Raw genomic sequence first — 22,013 nt, forward strand, 5'->3', positions numbered from 1 at the left:
CTCACATAAAAGAACTCAATAAATGAATAAATGGACCATGGCCAAAGGAAGAATACATCAATCAGAAAGGTCAGCAAGGGAAGCCCAGAAAAATAGAAAAATAAGGCCAACCCCACAGTGGCCACCCAAGCTGGCCATGAGAGGACATACTTGCACAGAGCCTTCCACGGCTGATTCAGATCTCCCTGGAAATGTGCTCACAGGCTGGTCACACTGAAATAATCTGGGCCCTGGGGTGATGATTTGTGTAAGATTAATGAACTGGCCTTCTGGGTCACATAGAGGTCTGTGAGCTGGTACCAACTAGTGTCCACAGGGAATAAGCCTGCTCTCAGGTGCAGCCAAACCTGGGACCACAGCAGGTCGGTAAGGTCACGCAAGCCTCCTCATGAGGTCTCTTGCGGGCAGCTCTGCCGGCCACGCCCAGGTGATCCTTGAACCCCTGACCTGAAGGGTTTGCTGTTACTTTTTCGAGAACACCTACTTTGCAAGGTTGTTGTAAAGATGCAGGGAGTGAAAAGGACCGGCACAAAGTACGTGCTCAATCAACAGTAAGATTACTGCTACTCTTTAAGGCACACGTCTAATAAATGACTGAGTCAGAATTCCATGAAGATGTGTTACTTTCTGTCCGAAGAAGCTTACGGTGTAGAGTACAAATAAGGACCGTGGTGAGTTGAATGGGTGCGAGTCTGACAGATCTACGGTGGGGGGAAGGAAAGCCATGGTGAACAGGCATGACCACGGAAGAGCTCGTGCAATATGGTGGAAGATGAATAAATGGTGAATCAGCACCAGGGGCCACACCGCCCTCCCTTGGGGCGATGGTCATGAGTGGGTAGTGTGTCGTTGTCACAGTGTCTAGGGGGCAATTCCAACACTTAGTTTGTAGAGGCCATAGCCAACATCCCTCAAGATTCCTGGCATCCTATGGGGTGAGCTGTCCTACCCTAAATACCAGCAGCTCCCTGACAACACCGGATGCAGTAACAAGTGAGGGGCAAGGCTGCAAAGACTCAGAGGAGATGAGCACAGAGTTTGGCACGGGGACTAAAGGGGAGGCTCTGCAAGGACAGAGCCTCACTTACCTACTTTTCTTCAGAGCAAAAGGAAGGGCTTGTTGAGCTAGAGAAGTAAGCGTTCCTTTGGCCTGTGGTGAATCACAGAGGTCTGTTCCTGGTACCATTTTGCTTTGTTATTTGCTCCAGCTTGCTGGTCAGTTTCCAGCCCCAAGCCCAAGATGCAAGAGGCAGGACGTTCACATGGTTTGTTTTGATTCCTTTCTTCACCTACCTTTCTCCAAAAGTCGACATGGCCCTGAGGAATGGGGTGGGTCCCCGGATTGCTCCTGCTTTACAGTATTGGAAGAGGTGACAAAATGCACATTTGGAAACAGCAGGCCACACGGTGAGGACACACACATGCACACACACAAAATAACAAGGAAGCTTTCTGGCTGAAAAGAAAGTGGAGCTTTCTTTCTTTCAAATTTACAAGTACTGAATTTGCAGTGTCAAAGCAAGGCAAGTTCTTTGAAATGGGAAGGCCAACCACATTACGCACATGGTGTCACAACTTTTCACCCAGAGAACTATAAAGCAAGCATGCATATACATACCCAACTTGGGCACTGTCACGATAGGGCAGCACTGAAAATATACTACAGAAGGATCTTCTGCCACTGATAAGGACTATTCTAAAAAATAAAAAAAAAAAAAGAACAAACAACAAACAAACAAACTAAATGCAAAGACTGTTAAATTAAAAAAAAAGAAACAACTGTAGCAATTAAGCATTTGTGGAATTCACAGCAATATTTGCACACTCCCGCGCCTCCTCTGACAGATGGTATTCTGTGCTCCTTGCAAAATGCAACCTCAGCGCAGCAGAAGTCCGCCGCCTCTCCTCAGCCAAAGGTTAACATGCCAGACGCTGGCGAGGGTCTCTAAGGAGTACACACGAATCCTCTCTAGCGAGAGTTGGCTGTGGGTTGCACGGCAGGACAGAGCAGACAGAGCCATGAGTCTGGAGCGCCCAGTGCTGCCAACAGTCATGCCACACTGGAACCATCCATTTCTCCTCTGCAGTGAATGATGCAAAAGCAATAGTGCCAGAAACCGTGAGCAAGAGTCACTTAGATGCCATTGTGATCGTTGGGGTTTTTTTTTTATATGCTGGCAGCATGTTAGGTTCTGAGAATAAATTAAGGGAACAATTACATAATCAGTCTTAGCCTCCATTCCGGCTATAAAGATACTACTGGAAACAGTTCTGCATGATACTCTTATGCAATCAAAGGCCACTTAAGAAAACATTAAAAAAAAACTCTCAAAAGTACTTATCCTGGCATATGAAAATAACTTTTGCCAGAGAATTGCTGATAAAAAAAAAAAGAGAAACAAGTGGAGGAGATTAAAAACCCAACATTCTTTAACACAGTAGCAACACACATCAGATTTTTCTTCAATAATCATGATGATAAAATCAGAGGGAAAAAAAAACTAATACTACTAACTGCATCAAGGTTTGGAGATTGTGACCTTATTTTTACAACTATGATATTAAATTGTCTACCTGGCCAGTATAAAGTTGGGTTCCTTGGCACGGCAAAGCAGGCCCTCTGTCTTCTGGCTCTTTCTGCTTCTCCGGTCTCAACAAACAGGATTACCCACTCCCCCCCCCCCCGCCCACTCTTATCATTCATCCATCCATGCTAAAGGACTTGCTGTCCCCCACCTTTAAAAGACCCTGCTGCCTGCCGTGTCCAATTTAGTATGCTTAGTGAATTCCTATTTATTCCACCAAACCTAGCTGAGAAGTCATGGCCCCAGGAAGCATTTCCTTCCCCTTCACCAAGTTACTCATTCCCTTTTTGGATCCTTTCTCTCTGGCTCTTTATTTCCACTGCCAGAAGGACACCGATCACAAAGGGCTGCTCACCGTTGCCTCCCTCCTCTTCCAGAGGATGAGTCCAAGGGTGGGGCACATGGCAACCCCTCCATAAACAGTGTGGGCAATGCTGTGCTTCAGAGCAGCCCCTGAGTCCCTGTCACTGGGAAGGCAGGACCAGGGCTAACCGTTCATCGCACAGTGATTCATGTCGACAATGGTTTACAGGACTGAAGCCATGGTCCCAGCCTCAAATATCAGCTGTATCATCTTTGTATGACCTTGCACCCTTTACTAACTCTTCTGAGCCTCAGTTTCCTCAACGAAAAGGACAGGATAAAATTACTAACTAGCCTGTAGGAATGCTGTGAAGAGTAAGTCAGTCTATACTGGGAAAGCCCTCAGAGCAATGCCTGGCAAATAATGACACTCAATAAATATTAACTAGTTTTACTGGGAACCGCCTTCTTGAGTTGAGGGACGTTTTACCAGCATAGCAGCTGGATTCCGAACCTCTTCAGACCTCTGTGCTAAAATACACAGGCCTGCTAAGATGTCAAAGGTGTGCTCCAAGGGCAGGTGAGGGATGACACATGACTACAGATGTGTAACCCTCACACAGAGCTGTCTCTCCTCTCTCGAGGGAGAGGCTTCTCATCAGATACCACAGACCCAAACCCTGTCACTGCTGCAAGGACAAGAGTGCCACATCCAGAGTGGGCCACTAAGGCCTCAAGGGCCAAGAGCTAAATAAATCATGAGCACACCACCTTGTTAAACACCGGCCAGCCTCCTCGGGCTCTCTGGGTGACCAGCAGCAGATCCGGACACTGTAATGCTTGTGTACGTTTACTTAGGCAGACATAATAATAGTTAAAGCTAAGTATCCATTAGATGCCCAATTCTAAAAGCTTCAACTGATGAAAGCAAGTCAAGTGACATGCCAAAGGGGACACACTAGCAGGTGAGACCAGTCGGGGATCCGAAGCCATGCTCTTAAGCACCATGTGCCCTGATGCTTTGCCCTTCTCTAAGACTTACTAGAAGAGTCTGTCCCTGTGGGTTTGCCTGGGTATCCACGGACTTCCTGGACACCAAGGAGTCAACCTTCATCCACATTCTCTAGGGTGGCTTTCCAGCCTGGCCTGCAGGGGACCAGGCTGGGAATGGGTGGGGCCAGAGGGTGACCTATCACAACCGCCCTGACATCAGAGCTGCCGGCGCCTCATTCTCCTGCTCTGCTCAGCCTGAGCGCCTTCCCAAATGGAAGGACAGAGGTTCTCCAAATAAGCCCCACCAACTCCTGCCATCCACCCAGGAGAAAAGCCGGGAACTACTCATTCCTCGAGGCGCTCAGCATCCAGGTCTCCTGCAACACAGAAGAAGGAATGTATCGAACAAACTTAAATGGCTTAGTGTTAGTGCGTTTTCTTCATTACTTAGTGCTAATGTGTGCTTCCTTCCCACACACTGAATCTGTTTGGACATTTCTAATAGAACAAGAAAACGAGAGAACATAAATGCATGGGAAATTATTCTTTCCAAAGTTCCATTCACAACGTGCCTTTTAGCAAATGGGGGGTGCACTGTTCTCTAAACGAGTGCTCATCTGTGTGGTCCTCACCATTTAGGTCGAGAAGAGGCTGACAGCCTGAGTCTCATTCAGAAAAACGTGTTATTCTACTGCACAGGTCAAGCTGAACAACTATGAATATGGAATGTTTCCCACCAATCCAGTAGAGCTAGTCCTTTTCTTGTTGGCCATTCTCAAGCAGCCAGAGCGGCGAGGAGATAAGAACGAACATGGCATCTTTGAGTACTTCCCTTCCATTTCTGGGTGGAACCATCCTGTTGACTCCCACGTTATGCAGGGTTCAGAGGAGGAATCCAGAGCAGAGACCCGCACAGCAGTTCGACACAAGTCTGTGGCTGTTCAAGCCCTGGGGAGCTGGAAATAGCCAACAGAGCTCCCAAGAACACATCCAACGTGTTTCCCGAAGTAGCTCCAAATCCAGGAGGGGCTTCAGGCTTTAGCCAGAGCAGGCAAATATCAACAAGTGGCAAGCTCTTTCCTTCTATCTCCTCCACGAGCAACTCTGAGCAGTGTGAATCTAAAGAGAGGCCCGTCGTGACCAGTTGCTGTGTCCCAAACCTGGAGGATTCCTGTGAATTTGCAGCTTTCCTCTTTGTAAGTAATGGGGAAATATCCATCATCATGGTGATGCCCAAGAAAATCAGATTTGTTTGCCTTCTGTATTTATGAAAGAATTAAATCAGATGGTAGTTGTCAAGAAATGACACAAGACAGCCACATTCCATTTCCAGGGGACTTCGGAAACTGGCTACCTCCATGTGTTGGCCTCCAACCGCTGTAGTTATTTCTTGTATGCCCAAGTTGCAAGCAGAAAGCCCACACGATTTTCCCTTCTGTGACACTTAACACTTGACTTGGAGTCAAGGTGATCAGAAAGCATTACATAAAAGATTATAACTTCAAAAGAGAAATTAATTCGAGAGAGATAGGTCTTTAAGGAATTAAAGATCACATTTCCATACAAACATCTGCCAGAGAAGGAAAAAGAAAACAACAAAACAAAGGAAAAAGCTCCCAGGGCTGCGGCCCACATGGGCAGAGCTGCTTCTGGATACACAATGTTTTCCAAACCTCTCCAGGATGCGTTAAGAGCACCATCTTTCTTCTTCACATTGCTTCAGTTCCTTGCTTAGAAAAGTGTTTCTGGTATGAGGGAACTAGGGGTTCCTGGCCACAAAGCTTCCAAAGGCACACACTGCCTTGGAGATACTGGAGTGTTCCAAATAGCCAGGAGATGCACAAGGGCCCCATGGTCGACAGAGCATCACAGACCACAGTCATTAAATCTGCTCTCAACCCCTTAGCCCAGAGCCAGGCAAGATCTCATGCCATCCTGGACCCTCAAGTGTTCCCTCCAATGCTGAAAACTGGCTTTCTGTTCTATTTCCACAACCCTGGGGCATCTCTTTTGGCTGTGAGAAAGTTCAATCTCTCCCAGGTGAAATAGTCCATGAGAGCAGAAATACGCTCTTAAGGACATAAAAACAAGCTACTAACGTCTAAAGTTAAGAGCAAAGAAAATCACATTCGCAACAATGGTGGGTGAGCATGAACACAGCCCAGGGGTGTCCAGGAGTCTACGTTAGGTATTGGGCATGCATGTATATTGCATTCCCCAATTCTGTAGTTCATTCCCTACATGACCAGGAAGAAAGAAAACACACACCTGCAAATGTTGGTGTCAGAGATTGAATCGTGATCCCCCCCAAAAACATGTTGAAGTCCATGGCATCTGTGAATGTGGCCAGAAATATGGTCTTTGCAGATGTAATCAAGTTGGGATGCATTCCTACTGAATTAGGATGGGCCTCAGACCCAGTGGCTGAATTTCATAAAGACAGACATTTGGAGACCCCCAGATACACAGAGAGGAAAGGCTGTGTGACAACAGAGGCAGGGACCGGAGTAGCACAGCCAAAAGCCCAAGATGCCCGGGACTGTCAGCCACCCCCAGAAGCTGGACTAGGTGACAGATGATCCTTCTCTAGAGCCTTCAGAAGGCACAAGGTCCTGCTGACACCCTGACTGCTGACTTTTTGGCCTCCGGAGTGGTGAGCGAGCACACTTTTACTGTTTCCCTGATGATTTGGAGGGAAGCCCTGGACAGTGAATCCAGCTGGCATTGGGTCACTTTGCTCCCATGGCTGTGCAGCGCCACACGCCTCCCGCGCAGGTGGGCCGCGCACTCATGCACGGTGGCCGGGTGCGTGGAGAAACTAAAGCTGTTAAGACTGACGCCAGAAAACAAACGATTATTATGAAATCTCAGGATCAGAGCCCCACAACTGCTTCCTCCTCCCACAGTATTTTGTTACAAGCTGCGGGGGAGTAGGGTGGGGGGGGAGCCTTGACACCCCCACCTCGCTTTCTGAAGGGCTGGCAATACACAGCAGATGAATGAAAATTAAAACAAAATCAAGATGTTCTTGTTTCCTCTATTTAAACTCTTATTAGCCCTGGGGGTGGGGGATGCTCTTCCTCCTTAGGAACACTCACCCCTGCATGTGCATAGTTGGGAGGAGGGCAAGAGCAGACCACCTGCGGGCATTCCAAGCCTGCTCTTCACAAAGAGCTCTGTCCCTTGCATCCTGGAGTGGAAGAAGACAATCTCCCAATTCTGGGAGAAGGAAGGAAGGAGCCTGTGCAGAAGAGGGACTAGAAGCCTGAGCAAGAGGTAGGGCTGAGGCCCGGGGCAGGTGTTTGGAATCCGGGTTGGGTCCTAGCAGAGGAGTGGAATTCCAATGGGTGGGAACAGGGAACACAGAGCCCAGGATGCGGGGAAACACGACCGTCGCAGGGATGTGTCAGGCTCCCAGGCAGTCAGAGTGAGGGGAAGTGGGGGACACAGAGCTGGCCTGAGTTAGATGGGAGAAAGCATCTGAGTAGCCCACAAACACAAGACGGTCTTTATTAGCATGAGTGGCTATGTTCGCCTACTCATCACGACTGCTCACACCACCCCCATCTTCACAGCCACCCCGGGACCGCCAACACCGCTACCACAGCCAGGCCGTCACCGCCGGCTTACGGGGGCCTATCTTACCCCACGGCGTAGGGAGTGGTGGAAGACCCCTGAGAAACAACTGTGTGTGATCTGCCCCTCCTCCCTCTCCCTTCACAAATACTTCCTGAGCACTCACTCTATGCCAGACCTTGGGCATGTGATGACAGATGACAAAGATGAGAGCTCCATCCTCACAAAGCTTGTGGTGGAGGGAGTGGCCTGACTGGGAAATAAGAGGTTGCTATCCACGGGACAGCTAACCTGGCCTGAGGGAGGCAAGGTGGGCTTCCTAGAGGAAGTGACACCTAAGCTAAGCCCTGAGGGATAAGGGGCTAGAAGATAAGCTGGTGGAGGGATTGTATGAGTCAAGGCTGAGAGGAAAGAGTAGAAGGCCTACTGGAGGAACAGAGTATGCAAGAAAACTCTGCTGACCTCACGTGCCTGATCCACCAGGGTCTCCACGCCCCTCTGTGAGTCACTTTGACCAACATTTACAGCACGCTCAAAGCTCAGGCTTGGAGGCTGTTCACTAGAATACCCACACTGAACTGTACACTTACTAAGAGTCAGTTATGTCCATCCACAACCTGTTTATACCAGTTATACTTGTTGCTCATACTTGTTCAATAAAGACTGCACAGACTGATGAAATGTGAAGGGAAAAAAGGAGAAACGCTACAAAGAAACACCAAATACTTAAAAAAAAAAAAAAAAGTATTCAAGTAAGTCACTTTTTAAAAAAGGGGGGATGCTAGAAAGACAACTTTCAAAGATTAGCAAAACACTGAAAATCCAATAGGATTTTGCACTTAAATTCTTGAGTAACTTTAATGACGTTCAATCTGGGGATGCCTGGCTGGCTCAGTCAGTGGAAAACGTGACTCTTTATCTCGGGATTAGGAGTTCGAGCCGCACGTTGGGTGTCAAGATTACTTAAATAAAAATCTTGGGGCGCCTGGGTGGCTCAGTCGTTAAGTGTCTGCCTTCGGCTCAGGTCATGATCCCAGGGTCCTGGGACTGAGTCCCGCATCGGACTCCCCGCTCAGTGGGAAGCCTGCTTCTCCCTCTCCCACTCCCCCTCGTGTTCCCTCTCTCACTGTCTATGTAATAAATAAATACAATCTTAAAAAAAAAAAACTTAAAAAAATACATAAAATAAAAATCTTTAAAAAAATTTAAAAGTAAATAAAATCTTAACAAATAAAATAAAGAAGCCCAATCTGGACATGGCAGCAATAGGTGGGAATAATGATGTGTGGTTTTGATGCCAGAGACAGAGTCCGATCCACAGGCCAAAATGCAAAGAAAAGGCTTGGCATCAAAAAAACGTGCTGAATGGATGATCATCAATATACCTTAATGTAATTTCTGTGGAGATTTCTTCCATGGATCACTGAACTCTCCTCATAATCACACACTTACTATAAATAATCCTGCAGAGCTGGATGGTGTTTTGGTGATCGAAGATCAGTAGAAACTGGTGAGGTTGCAGGCTTGCTCCTAAAAGGCCTCCTGAGCTGGGGAGGGAGTGAGTCCTGGGGCTCAGGAAGCCCGGAAGTGGTTAAGACGGTGATGGTGACAGTGACCAAAGCTGTGGCTAGATGAGCTCCCCAAGACAGGGTAGGCATTAGAGCTCCTGACAGTTGTGTGAGCAAGAAAGGGAGCACGTCTGCGGGGGCGGCCGTAATAAGGGACCACCTGCAAATGGCTTACGCACAGGAGCTGCTTATCTCTTGGTCCGGGAGGCCAGAAGTCCGAGCCCACGGCGTCCACAGGGCCATGCTCCCCTCTGGCGAAGGCACTAGGGAAGGGTCTGCTCCAGGCCTCTCTCCCAGCTCCTGGTAGCACCTCCGCAGGCGGCAACATAACACCAACCTTCACATAGCCACATGGCATTCTCCCTGCATATAGGTCTGTCTCCAAATTTCCCCCTTTTAACAAGGACGCCAGGCAGATTAGATTAGGGGCCCGCCTGGCCCCAGTACAATCTCAACTAATTACATCGGCAATGACTCTGTAGCCAAAGAAGATCCCATTCTGAAGTACTGGGGTTGGGACTCAGCAAAAGAATCTGGGGGGGTGGGGGTACACAAACCAGCCAGGAAAAGGGAAGTAGGAAGAAAACAAGTTGAATGTGAGGTTAAGAAGTCTAACCTTGAGCCATGGAGCCCTCTACTACCTGCTCTTGTGCGCCTCCAGGACAGGACCGGTCGCAGTGTCCTGAGCCCTGGCCCCCAGCCTGAAGCCATCTGCACGGTGGTTTTCTCCTTTGACTGCTGTGTACCACTGGTGGGGACCATGATCTGGTCTCTACCGGGTTCCCAGGCCCTCTCGCCAAGCAGAGAATGGAAGCAGAACCACCAAGAGAAGGTTCTAACTCCCAATCCCTACCTCTGTGACTCATTTTATTTCCTGTAAATCAAACTGGTTCAAAAGCAGCAACAAGTGCTTGCACACTTTGAATACGTCCACACACGTGAAGCACTGAAAATCATCTGTCTAAAGCTTGGTGGAGTCCCAATATAAAGGCACGGATGTTAAGAGCTAGCCTGATGGCGCCGGCCCCGAGGTACCTGCATCCCCGGCAGATGGTCTACGTGTTCAGCTCCTCCCGCCACTCACAGCACCAGGGAAGGTGCGAAGGAAAGCTGCTGGGTTGGCACACGGAGGGCAGTCCCGAGGGCCATTTGGGGTCAGGAGTCCAAGCGAGTCCTGGGGATGGCAGAAGCCTTCTTCAGTCTGTCCACTCACTGCCCCCCAGGCCTGAGGTTTCGGGCTGACGGCTGCTTACAGACACAGGTGGGTACAAATAAAGATGCTTCCCTGCCAGCCTGCGCTACTGGGGGATGGCGGGCTCCAGTCTTTGAACACTAACAAAAGCTCCTCGATGGCAAAAGCATGCTTGGGAGGGGCAGATGTTACACAGCGCCTCACAGAAGATGCTCGACATGCATCAGATCAGATGCATTCATTTCAGGAGAGAAAAGGCAAATGACACTTTTCTTCTTTCGAAAAGGTTGGTCCAGAAATTAACTAGAGGTTTTATTTATTTTTTTTTTTTTTGAGATGTGCCATTTCCTCCAACTCGTTTTTCAAACTAAACTAGGCTGACAGATTGGGACTGATGAGATCACAGGCAAGGTCTTAATTTAGTTATTACCCATCCCATGCCTTCCCTCCAAAATTTTCAGTATAAAAAGAAAAGGCTACAACTTGACTTCAGTTACCATACTTTTCCCACCTGACTTTGGAAAGCAGATAAAGGAAGCTAAAATCTTTTATATTTTTTCCTTCCTGCTGAGTCCACACTTTAAAGAGGCAACACTCTAGAGCTCACCTCTTTGTGTCCACCCCATCTCAAACCCTTTTAAACCTCTTTGAAAATTCCTCCCAAAGGATGAGACAGCCCAGTCAGTCACTGCAAACAATTCTCTGCCTGTTCAGAGTGAAACGATTCTCAAAGCAGACCCGGGGGGGGGGGGCGCTTCCAGTGTACTTGGCAGCCATCACCTGGGTACCGTGCAGATGCCTGAAAACCAGTGCCAAATCATGCCCACCAGCCACGTGCCTGAGGGTGTCACCCACTTGCAATGAGGGCTCTTGCCTCCTATCACTCTCAAAGACAAATGTTTGAGGCTCAAGAACTGGAAGCACCAAGAAAAAAGGTCCTTTCCTAACAGGACCATGATGGTCACTAGACATAAACGCCCTGAAAGGTCACTAGGCCACCTGCGTGTCTCCAGTCTTCATGCTCAGAAGCTCCACCTTCCGTTCTGATGGCCCCGTTCCACCTGGCCAGCAATCTGCTCTCCACTGGCACTCACTGGCCTGGAAATGCTGGTCACATCTGCAAGCGTGTATCTTATCCTCAAGGACCGAGATCTGTCTTCACTTTTGCTGAACCTCTCTTCCCCAGCAGACAGTGGGGCTCTTGGTACAGATGCAGATTAGAGTGAGCGGTGACTGGCTTTTCTCTAAGCGGCCCACAGCTCCCACGTGACAACCACCCTCCTCACAGGATATTCAGGGGCCTTGTTCCAGATGCTATGGCACGGGATCACTGGTCATCTCTCTTTCGTGACAGAGGGTTTGCTCATACATTTGTAATAGTTTTTTGAAGACTTCAAGTCATTTTTAAACCTCATTATCAAAACAAACTCACTTTTAAAAGACAATGCACAATATACACATCCGCTAATTTTCTGTAACGATAAGGTTACCAAAAAAGTCCTGCAATGCTTGCCCTTGATTTTTGGCTAGCCGGAGTGCTCCTGTTCAAACGCAAGCCAGACCACACTGGTCCTCTGCTCGGCACCCTCCACGGCTCTCATCGGGCTCACGATAAAAACAGACCTCATCACAATCCATCCTCCAGAACTTCTCCTCCTGTCTCCCCCTCTCTCTACTCGTCTCCCATGCCAGCTCTCCTACGGTTCCTCAGGCATACCCCACAGCCACGTTCCAGCCTGAGTGACTCTGCGGCTGCTGTCCCGTCCCCCCCAATACCCTTCCCCGCTGGAACAGCACAGAGCTAGCTCCCTCACCTCCTTCAGACCTCTGCCTTAAAGTCTCCCCACTGGGGTGCCTGGGTGGCTCAGTCTGTGAAGCGACCGACCCTTGATCTCAGCTCAGGTCATCTCAGGATCATGAGTTCAAACCCTGAACTGGGCTCCAGGCTGGGTGTGGAGACTACTTAAAAAAAAAAATCTCCCCATCAGTGAGGCCTTGCCCCCCGCCTCCACCTCCTCAGGGAGCCTGTAAGTCCCTGAAGGAGGATCTTTGTCTGATTTATTTATAGAAATAACCCATCACTTCCAACGGTCCCAGCGCAGGGCAGGTGCCAGTACCCGTACAGGTATCACCCTGCATTCCATGTAGTTAAGGAACTACTTTATCGGGCACCTTCTGTCTGGATGCACATGTCTCCTTCCCCAAAAATGGCTGTTTATATACAGGCAGTTCAATGAAATGGACTCTGGCTGTTCCCATTCACCATGTGTCATTCATCCTTCCATGGGGAAGGGGCTTGGAAAATCCTGGGCCACTGCAGTGAAGCCATGCCAATGCAAATCCAGTGTTCTAAAACATGACACTCATGCTGATCACAACAGGACAGATGGGACTGACCCTGGCTGGGTGTGAAAGTGATGCATTTCCCTCCTGAGGACAAGCTACATTAGCTCACTCCAGAGTTACAACACACTGCCAGGCTCTCTGGAAAACACTGCCCATCTAAATTCCAAGATACGTTTCACAGGAACTTCTGAAGAGCCTTTATCCCGAACTGTAAACGATCACCGACCTCCATTACATTTGTGCCTGCTGAGTTTAACCTCCCTGAGCTGGGCCTAGCATCTCCAGCCGCTGGGGAACTGAGGCACGTGGTCATCATCTGTAACACATTCCCCTTCTCCCCCTGCCTTTGGTCTCCCGTATGGCCCACAGTGAGGCTTGCTGGCTTCGGCTCTGCAGAGGAGGCAACACGCTCAGGAGAACATGGTGTGCTACGTTCCTTCGAGCCCCGTTCAGGCGGACTGTGGTCGCTGCCTGCAGGTGCTCCAGCTTCACAATCCCCCAGCGACCGCTGGGCTGGGTGATAATGAGGAACAGTCTTAACATTTCGCCGAGATCAAGAAATGTCATGTCTATGGCAGTCCGCTAATTTACTAACCTAGTTATTCCATCAGTACGAAGATGAAGTTAACCTAACGTGACTCCTTCTCAGCGAAGTCACGTTGACGACTAGCAACCTCCACTCTTTCTGAAAGCACGCGAACCATCTGTTTAACAGTCCTCCCCAGAGCTCTGCCAGCAATCCGCCTGAGGCGTGCTTGCTAGCCTATGATTGTTAGAGCTCACCCTCCGCTACCACCTTGGTCTCTTTTTGACTTCTTTAAGGCAACATCTGCCTGGCATTCGACTTAAAACTTCCTTTATTCTCAGTGACATTTTAAAGATCATTTGTTGTTTCTAAATTCTTCCCATTCCCTGGGATCTAGGCCCCAAAGACTAGCACTCACTTCAAAATGTAAGGCCTCTCTCCGTTCCTTTATTCCACAATAAGTGATATCTATTTACTGAATGCTGCGGCGTGCCCAGCACGTTGCCTGGTTTAGAGTCGCCATTTCACAGTTCTGCATGTTGAAGAAGCGAAAACAAGGTCGGCTGCTGGCATCTGCTCTTTCCTTGTACCACCAACCCCAAGAAGTTTATCATCCCTTCCCCCTCCCCTTCTGAATGTGGTTTTAAAAGCCCCATGGCTATTGCTGGCATTTTGTTTGATTGTGGCAAAATACATCTAGAACAGAAAACCATTTTTCGGTGTAGATTCACTGTCATTAAGTACACGCACAACCCTGTGCAATCATCACCACTGCTCCCAGAACTTTTCCATTACCCCAAACAGAAACTCTATCCCCCTCACCCAGTCTCTGGCAACTGCTTATCCACACTGTCTCTATAGATTTACCTATCCTGGTTATTTTGTATAAATGGAATCATATACTATGTAACCTTTTGTGTCTGGCTTATTTCAGTCAGCATGCTGTTTTCAGGGTTCATACATAATGTAGCATGTTATCAGGACTTCACTCCTTAATTATGGCTGAATAATATTCCTTTGTACGGATACACAGTATTTTGTTTATCCACTCATCTTCTGATGAACACTTGGTTTGTTTCTACCCTTTGGCTGTTGTAAATGATGTTACTATGAACACTGGCAGACAACTATCTGTTCGAATTCCTCTTTTCGATTCTTTTAGGTATATACCTGGTGGTAGAATTGCTGGGTTATAGGATAATTGTATGTTTAACTTTTTGAAGAACTGCCAAACTGTTTTCCATAGTGGCTGCACCATTTACATTCCCACCAGCCACGTACGAGTGTGCCAATTTTTCTTTCATCAATCTTTACTTCACTCTGGACTTTAGGGCTCCTCAAACTATTCTTACAAGTTTACTTAAGCCATTCTTTTATTAGTCTTTGGCCTTTAGCTAATGGATTTTAAAAAGCGGAATTCAGTAGTTTTCTCCAAATCCACCATGACCTGCTGTCTGATAATATTTGGACTTTTACCTCCCACCTCTCCCTCTGATTATGAGAGCGAACTTTGCAATCTGATGCCTGGATCTGGATCCCACCCCCCACTCTCCAGCTATGTGCTCCAGCTTCCTCCTTTGTTAACTGGGATGGCGAGTGTTTTCGTTTCCTTTCGCTTCCTATGGCTGTGGTAACAAATTACCACAAAGTCAGTGGCTTAAAACAACAGAGTTATCATCTTCTAACTCTGGTGGTCAGAACTCTGAAATGGGTCTCATAGGGCTAACATCGAGGGGTTAGAGCTGGTTCCCACTGAAGGCTCGAAGAAAGAATCTGTTTTCTTGCCTCTTCCAGCTTCTAGGGGAGGCCACAGTCATTGGCTCATGTCCCCTTTCGCCATCTTCAAAGCCAGCAATGGCGAGTTGAGTCTTTCTCACACCCTATCACTCTGACACTCTCCTGCCTCCCTCTTCCACGTTTAAGAACGCCAGTGATTACCTGGGCAAACCCAGATAATCCAGGATAATTCTATTTCCAGGGCAACTGGTCAGCGACCTCAACTCCATCTGCAACCTCAACTCCCCCATGCCACGTGACCTAACATAGTCACAGGTCCCAGGGATATGACACGGATGTCTCTGGGGGGCATCATTTTACCTAACACAATAATAGCAATACTTTCCTCTGAAGGTTGTTTCTAAATTCTTTCCCTTCCTCAAGATATACAGTTCTGAAGACTGAAAGTCACTTAAAAGATCTCTCTACTCACTTACCCAACAATTACCCACTGAGTTAATGAAACAAAGCATATAAAGTACTTAGAGCCTGGTACCCAGTAAGCACTCAATAAATGTTACCCATTATCACTTCATGATCCATGTATTTTATAATCCCTTTTGGCCATGTGGTTGCAGCCACAAGAATCCACCTCATAGTCTGAACGTTCTGAGATCTGTCTTCCTAAAACCCAGCCAAGCTGCCTTTTACAACCATCAAGTCCAACACAACTTTCCCATTACCAACCTATGTTGTGTTTGTGTTACACCGGAAGTGGAACCGGAGCATGGCGGCTCCCCTCATCACGTCCCCTAACTGCGAGGAGATAAAGCACCACGCGGGGCTGGTCAAGAACTCATGATACCATCTGGTCCCAACGGTAGAGCCGAAGCTTCCATCACCGGGTTTCTAACCTGTGTCCAGGCCGCAGCCTTCAGCCTCACCTGGCTCAAGGGTCTGCAACATGACCCCGAAACACGCTGAGCTTGGTGCTCTGCACTTTATCCCACACAGAGCCTTCCGGCAGGTCCCCCAAGGCCAGCTGCACAGAATTCACTGATTTTGAAGAAGGTGAAGATAGGTTTTCCTTCAAGAAGATTCCATCCTCCATCAGAACCACACCTTTTATTTAAGGTGCTCACCTCTACTTCAGACATCGAGATTCCTCTAATGTCACAGAGAGAAGTGGGAGAACACGAAGCTGGCCGGGCCCCCAGTGTTTGTTTCTAAGCCGCTACCCCGACATTGCTGATCATTACGTCCACTTGAGTCTAATGCAAGTATTGTCTTTTATCACATTTGGTTCTTTTTTATGATTTTTCTCCTTCCTGTCTTAAACCGTTTTTCATATTCACAGGTTGGGCACTGAGGCCCAGAACAGATGCTCCCCTCTCCTGGGGTCAGCTTCACTAGTTCTTGCTGAGCCTGGAGCCCCAACCCCCTTCCATGTTGGTGCCAGTGACACACACTCAGCAGGCCTGGGGACGGAGCAGCCTCCACTCTGAGGTCTTCAGGTCCAGAGCAGCAAGTGGGCACCGGGTCCGGCCTGCAGTCTTGAGTCTGGTGTGCGCTAGTCGAAGATCACACGGACACTTGGGAGCTGGCATAGCCATGAGCGGGAACCGCTGTAGGACTGGGCCTGGGGACTCTGAGGGCCCCTTCTCAGTCTCCTTCCCCGGGTACAAGAGGCAGGACACCCAGGGCATTCCATTTTCAGTCTAGACCTTCAAGCTCTTTAATGACTACCTCCAGCCTTCGCTGTAAAGCCTCATTCCTTCCCAACCCCGGCAGGCAAACCCAAGCTCAATCCTCGCTGCAAGAGAACGCACCCTCTGGTGTGGTGCCGCGCACGTGCCTCAGTACACCCTAGATGGCAGAATCAGAGACCCCTGACCATGCACCTGCCCCTCCGAGAGCACGACCAGGATCCCTCCTCCCCACTGCTGCTGGACTACAGCTCATCCACGCACCCCTCTATTAGGACAGTGTCATGCCTGCTGCCCAGCTGTGGTGGGGGCAATTCTTTCCTTTCTCAAAAGGCTGGGTCACATCCGCCCACTCATCAGCTCTTGACCACAATTTCCTTCTGTCGCCTCAGAAATCGTATTTTCTTCCTGGTGTCCTCTCAAGTTCTTTCATCTATCTAAGGACAATCCAGCCTTACCAATAACCCAGAGGAAGAAAGGAGAGCACCTCTCACCTGGGCAGAGACAACTGACTGTGGCACAGCCCATAGTCTGTGGTTCCCAGAGCAGCGCTTAGCTTGCTTTCCTGCCCTAAATTCCAGTTCTCAGATCTTCAGATAAGCTAATAATCCTTCCTGGCTCCCTCTGAAAATTCCCCAGCAAAACTGCAAGCCACTGCATGCCTTCTGGACTGTTTACGCTGCTCCTGGGTCAAGGGTGTGCTGGGGAGGCCAGCTCTGTCCTGTACGCCGGCAATCCCGTCAGCCCAAACGTCTTAGTAGCTACATCCTCTCACTCCCACACCAGGCCAGGTGCTTCGCTGCCGCTGCATCCTCCGCAGCATCAGCACCACCAGAGATGGGGAAGCCCACTCATCTGGCCCACTTCTTTGGCTTTGTCTTGACTTGATTTGGGAATTAAAGGCTATCTATGTTTATTTTATGGTTAAGGAGATTATGACAAGAACACAAATGTAAATAAACGATGAGTAATTATACTAAAAATGGCATGAGTGAGGTTTCAGTTCAGTAAGAGCCTCAAAAGAAAAATAAAACAGGATGGTTCAGGGAACAAGGCACAATAACAGAATGAGATTAAGTGAGAGAAACTCAGAGTATTCTCTTTAACAGATGACAGTTGGGTACATTTTAACTAAAAACTCTGTATTTAAAATAGGAATATACACCGACTACACAAACCCTCGTTGATGAGGGAGCTCAGTTCTGCTATTCTGAAACCACTCAAAAGCTATAAAATTATGTTCCTTATTTCAGTTGGTTTAAAAAATAGATATTAACTTCAAGAAAACAAGTCTTTAAAAACTGTAATCATTAGTGTTATCTTTCGGGTCGTAGAGCGTGTATTTTATACCAGATTACAGACAGGTAGGCTGGGCCTCAGTCAGTCCATGCGTCTAACTCAAGACTTTTTAGCAATTTTCATTTGATATGGATTAGAGATTATCAGTGGGGGCTATATGGGTTTCTGTAAATCCGGAGGCACTAAAACAAAATGGTCTCTGTGGAAGGACCTCTGCTCTGGGGTGGTGTCTCTGACTCTCCCGCTAACGGGAAACTGCTCAGCAGGTCACAGGTCAGTGGGGAGGAGCCATCACTAAAGGGTACAGAGCATCAGGGATCCTGAGAGGTCTTGGAGCTCTGTTCCCGTGCTGCCGTCAGGCTGCCGTGAATAGACTCATTAGCCCTTCCGACAGAAGCATGCCCGTGACAAGGATCCGATCTATTCGTCGCCAGGAGTTTTAATATCAGGGTTACACAAATTTCAATCAGGGTCATTTTCATTTAATAGCACTTTCCAAAAGAGCAATGGAAGAGCAAGAGAAACACGTGCTCCAGATGTCAGCAGGCCCAGGAATCCGAATCGGCGCCCAAAAACCACCTGCTGGCAAAGCTGCCATCCTGCTCTCCTGAAGAGTCATCAGAGAGCACCAAAGCCAAGTTCAGGCACACACTGGTGGGGTATTTACGGACCAGAGCATACAGCCTTAGTGAAAAAAAGGAAATAACACGCAACAAAGCAGAAAAAGAAAAAAAAAAATGCAACTTTTTCTGTTCGGTTTTCTACGAAAATGTATTTGAGTGCTATTAAACAGTCCCTTTGTAGGCACCCTGAAAACCTCACTGAATCTTTGGCCGCTATTGAGAGCATCATTTTCTATAGACTTCTCTGGGTGATTCTAGTGCGAGTGGGACGGAAACAGTCTGTTTGGGAAGGTTCTGTGAGGTTCTGTTCATGTGAGCAGCGTAGGCTTCTCTGGCCAGGCCAACAGTCCCCTGCTCCCATCGTCACTGGATACCCCCCGCCCCCGCAGGGAGGCTGGAGGGGCGGTTCTCGATAGAGTGTGATACCTGCCATTCCTGGTATCGTGCTGCCGCATGTTCTTGATAAAATGAATCTTCTTAAAGTTCTTTGGTCTGGGCGAACCTGAGAGAGTTCGACATCTGAAAAATAAAGTCATTTCAAAAACACGGTCAGTTGCCCACAGGACAGCTGAGACATCTCCACACAAAGACAGGAAGGAAGACCAGACAAATGGTTTGAATCACCCCGAGGATAATGAGGACAATACGGCTGGAAGAGAGGAAGCTTAAAAAAAAAAAAAAAAAAAAAAAAAACCACAATGAAAGACAACTTCCTTGATAATCCTGATATGGGTCTCTGGAAAGCCAGCTAATGAAAACTATTGTCCTCACAGTTACAATAACATAACCTACATGGATTCCAAAGACATTATTCTTTCTTGTCATCTTAAAAAGAATCCTCCTGTATCAACACCAGTAACGGGAACAGAAAACTGTGAATTTAAAGAATTTACAGGGGGAAGAAAAACACTGGAAAATTTAGTTTAAAAGCAATGCCAGATCATTTTTCTTCCGTAGCAGGACTCTGGCCTGAACCACCTGGACAGCTGCTTCAGTGCTTAACTTGACTATGCCTGGAAGTCACGGCTTTACTTGGAATAAGCCACTGTTTTCTCTTTCCTTTTTTCCCCAAGATACATTTTTAAATGAACATTTGTTGAACAAACGGACTGGGATTCAAATTACTTTTTTCCTGGAATATATGACACTGCTTGCCCTACAGGACTAACAGAACACACCACAGGCTAGAAAGATCTTGTTTGTCTGTATTTTTTTCCAAGTTACCTGGCAAATTCTAAAGTTATACAACTGCAACAGTAAGAAAAAGGGCAAGAAAAAGAAATCAACAAATAAGAGTATGAAGTTTGGTCTTGTCTTGAGAAAGGGAGCTGTGATGTCTCTGTTTGGGTTTTTGCTACCAATTTTTTTGTCTACTTAAACCTTTCTGACCATTGGCCCCAAGGACTGGCTCCTGCCATGGCATGTGGGTACTTAGGACATTAAGCTTCGAAGAGTGAGTTTTGGAGCAGCAGTGCCCGGCTTCCCAAAGCCACACTGAGCTCTGGGGTAGGGCCACCACCCGAGTTCAGTCAGTTCTGAACTTTGAGGCTTCTGGTATAAGACTAACAAGATGACCCAACAAGGAGGTACAGTTGAAGGCAGGTGGGCCGTGGGGGCATGCTGGGGTACAGGACTGGGAAACGGGCAAGGTCACAGACCTGCACAGCAATTCCAAGGGCGCAGCTCAAGGGAAACTGGGTGAAGTCCCTGGCCCAGACGTCAGGTGTATGTTCCCTCAAGCCCCCTTACCCACCCTCTAATAAAGACCCAGTTTTCCTAGAAGCCATTCCCTGGGAGTGCTGAGAATGAATTTTTTTTTTCCTACTTGGAAAAAAAAAAACATACTGAAGTGAATGAGTGCAGGCTAAAGCAAAGACATGGTATATTTGGTAGCTTTCATTGGGAAAACGGGGCTCCCCAGTCCTTGGGTCTAGAGAAGGGAAAGTCCCCCTTCATGTCCACCACATCAGGGCAGGGTCCATGGACCATGCAGAGCCCATGTGGCCCTGTAAGACACTTCAGCAGCAACCACAGTCCTCCCTGCCTCTAGCCCCAAACTCACCAACTCTGCCACCCTGACCTATCACTAGTAATATTTCAGATCCCTCCTGGCCTTGTTGTGAGGATTAAATGTAATGACATATACAAGAGATTCATAAACTGTCAAGTGACACATTCAAATACAAGCATTCACATTCATACATGTGTATATACATGTAAATATTTGTATACAAATCTTGGTGTTGTGCTTATTAACAGACCATTAACTACAAAGCATGCATATTTTGTTATTATTTGCTTCCTATATTCTTAAAATTGTAGCTGTCACCAAGGGTCCTGAATTCTTGGTTTTAGAATCTTTTAAAGACCTGTATTTAGTCAATGTTTCCCGTGGCCTTCAGGCAGGGTTTGAACAGACAGCACCCATCAATCCCCCTTCCCACCGCAAGCTTCCAAACTCAGATTTAGCCTTACCGAGGTCCAAGGGCATGGAGCCTCACTCTGCCTTCTTGGGGCAGCTCTCTGGAAGCAGACCTAGGACCCCAAACTGCCTCAGTTCTACCTCCAAAATGACTGTTTGAGTCTGCAGGCCACCCAAGGTCCCCAAATGTCTCTCACAAACAATGCAGAAGGTTCTAGAGACATGCAGCCACTGGAGAGAAGAGAATCTCTGAAAGCATAAGGCTATGCTTCCATTGGTTTCTGGTTAGGGCCAAGTGTCCAGAAGTGTCCTCACACCCTTACCTTGCTTCCCCTCAAACAGCAGAGCTTCCTAAGCCAGCCAGCCAGAGGACAGTGGCCCAAGAGCTGGACTGTGACAGGTTAGTAGGTACTCTTGCCCCCAGCAGCCCAAAGCTGGTACGGATCCCAGCCCAGAGGAGGGAAGACCTGAGTTTCTCTCTGCCTCCCGTGCCGTTACCCTTCAGGTTTGAGCACAAATATTCCCCGGCCTTCTGCTAGAACTGGAAGTCAGCAAAAGGGCCACAGGGGATTGTTGGCACTCACAGGGGGAGGAGGAGGTACCGGTAATCACTGAATGGTGCAGCAGCCAACACCCATCAACCCAAACAGGCCGGAAAACAGAGGCAGGTGGAGATGGCTGGCACATCTGCCACCACCAAACTGAGGATTTTCTGGACACCTCGTAGCAACGTCCTGGCTCCTTAATACTAGGATACCAGGTCACCAACGGGCAGGTGGACAACTCCTTAGTCTAAAGGCTCTCATTATGAATGCTTAACTCCTGGAGTTCTAGGCAGGTGCAGGACACTAACTTACTAGCAAACTGTGATGTGCAAGAGAAACCAAGACTTTAAAAAAGAATGTATCAGCACCCAATTATAAGGGCATATGCTACTAATCTAGCCCCTCCTTTAGCAAGTTGTTTGTTGTCTTGCATTTTTTAAAGCATTCAACTAAACCACCAGGGAATCTAAGAAATGTTTTAAAAGAGAACTGTGGCATTAGCAACCATTGCCAAGGAAACTGGAAGACCGAGCACTCAGCTTGTGGCAGGTTAAGCAAAGAACGAATTAATTTCAGTATCCATTTAAAAACATACATCTTAAGTGATGCAAAA

The 22,013-nt window shown here is 47.9% G+C and overlaps 1 protein-coding gene across 5 annotated transcripts in view; it reads right to left on the reverse strand.

Annotated features, from left to right (window-relative positions):
* CABLES1 (Cdk5 and Abl enzyme substrate 1) overlaps positions 1-22,013 on the reverse strand; it is a 110,598-nt gene that overhangs the window by 37,457 nt on the left and 51,128 nt on the right. For 4 of the 5 annotated variants that reach the window (XM_073898410.1, XM_073898413.1, XM_073898414.1 and 1 more), the window contains 2 exons: positions 18,860-18,952; positions 1,619-1,696 (listed from right to left, as the gene is read on the reverse strand). In XM_073898410.1, coding sequence (XP_073754511.1) covers positions 1,619-1,696; positions 18,860-18,952 — 171 coding nt within the window. The remainder of the gene's footprint in view (positions 1-1,618; positions 1,697-18,859; positions 18,953-22,013) is intronic. The other variant, XM_073898411.1, reaches the window with a different exon arrangement.

Source organism: Callorhinus ursinus, unplaced genomic scaffold (assembly GCF_003265705.2).
Source record: "Callorhinus ursinus isolate GAN/ISIS: 27379988/994484 unplaced genomic scaffold, GSC_fseal_2.0 scaffold11, whole genome shotgun sequence".
Taxonomy (NCBI): Eukaryota; Metazoa; Chordata; class Mammalia; order Carnivora; family Otariidae; genus Callorhinus; species Callorhinus ursinus.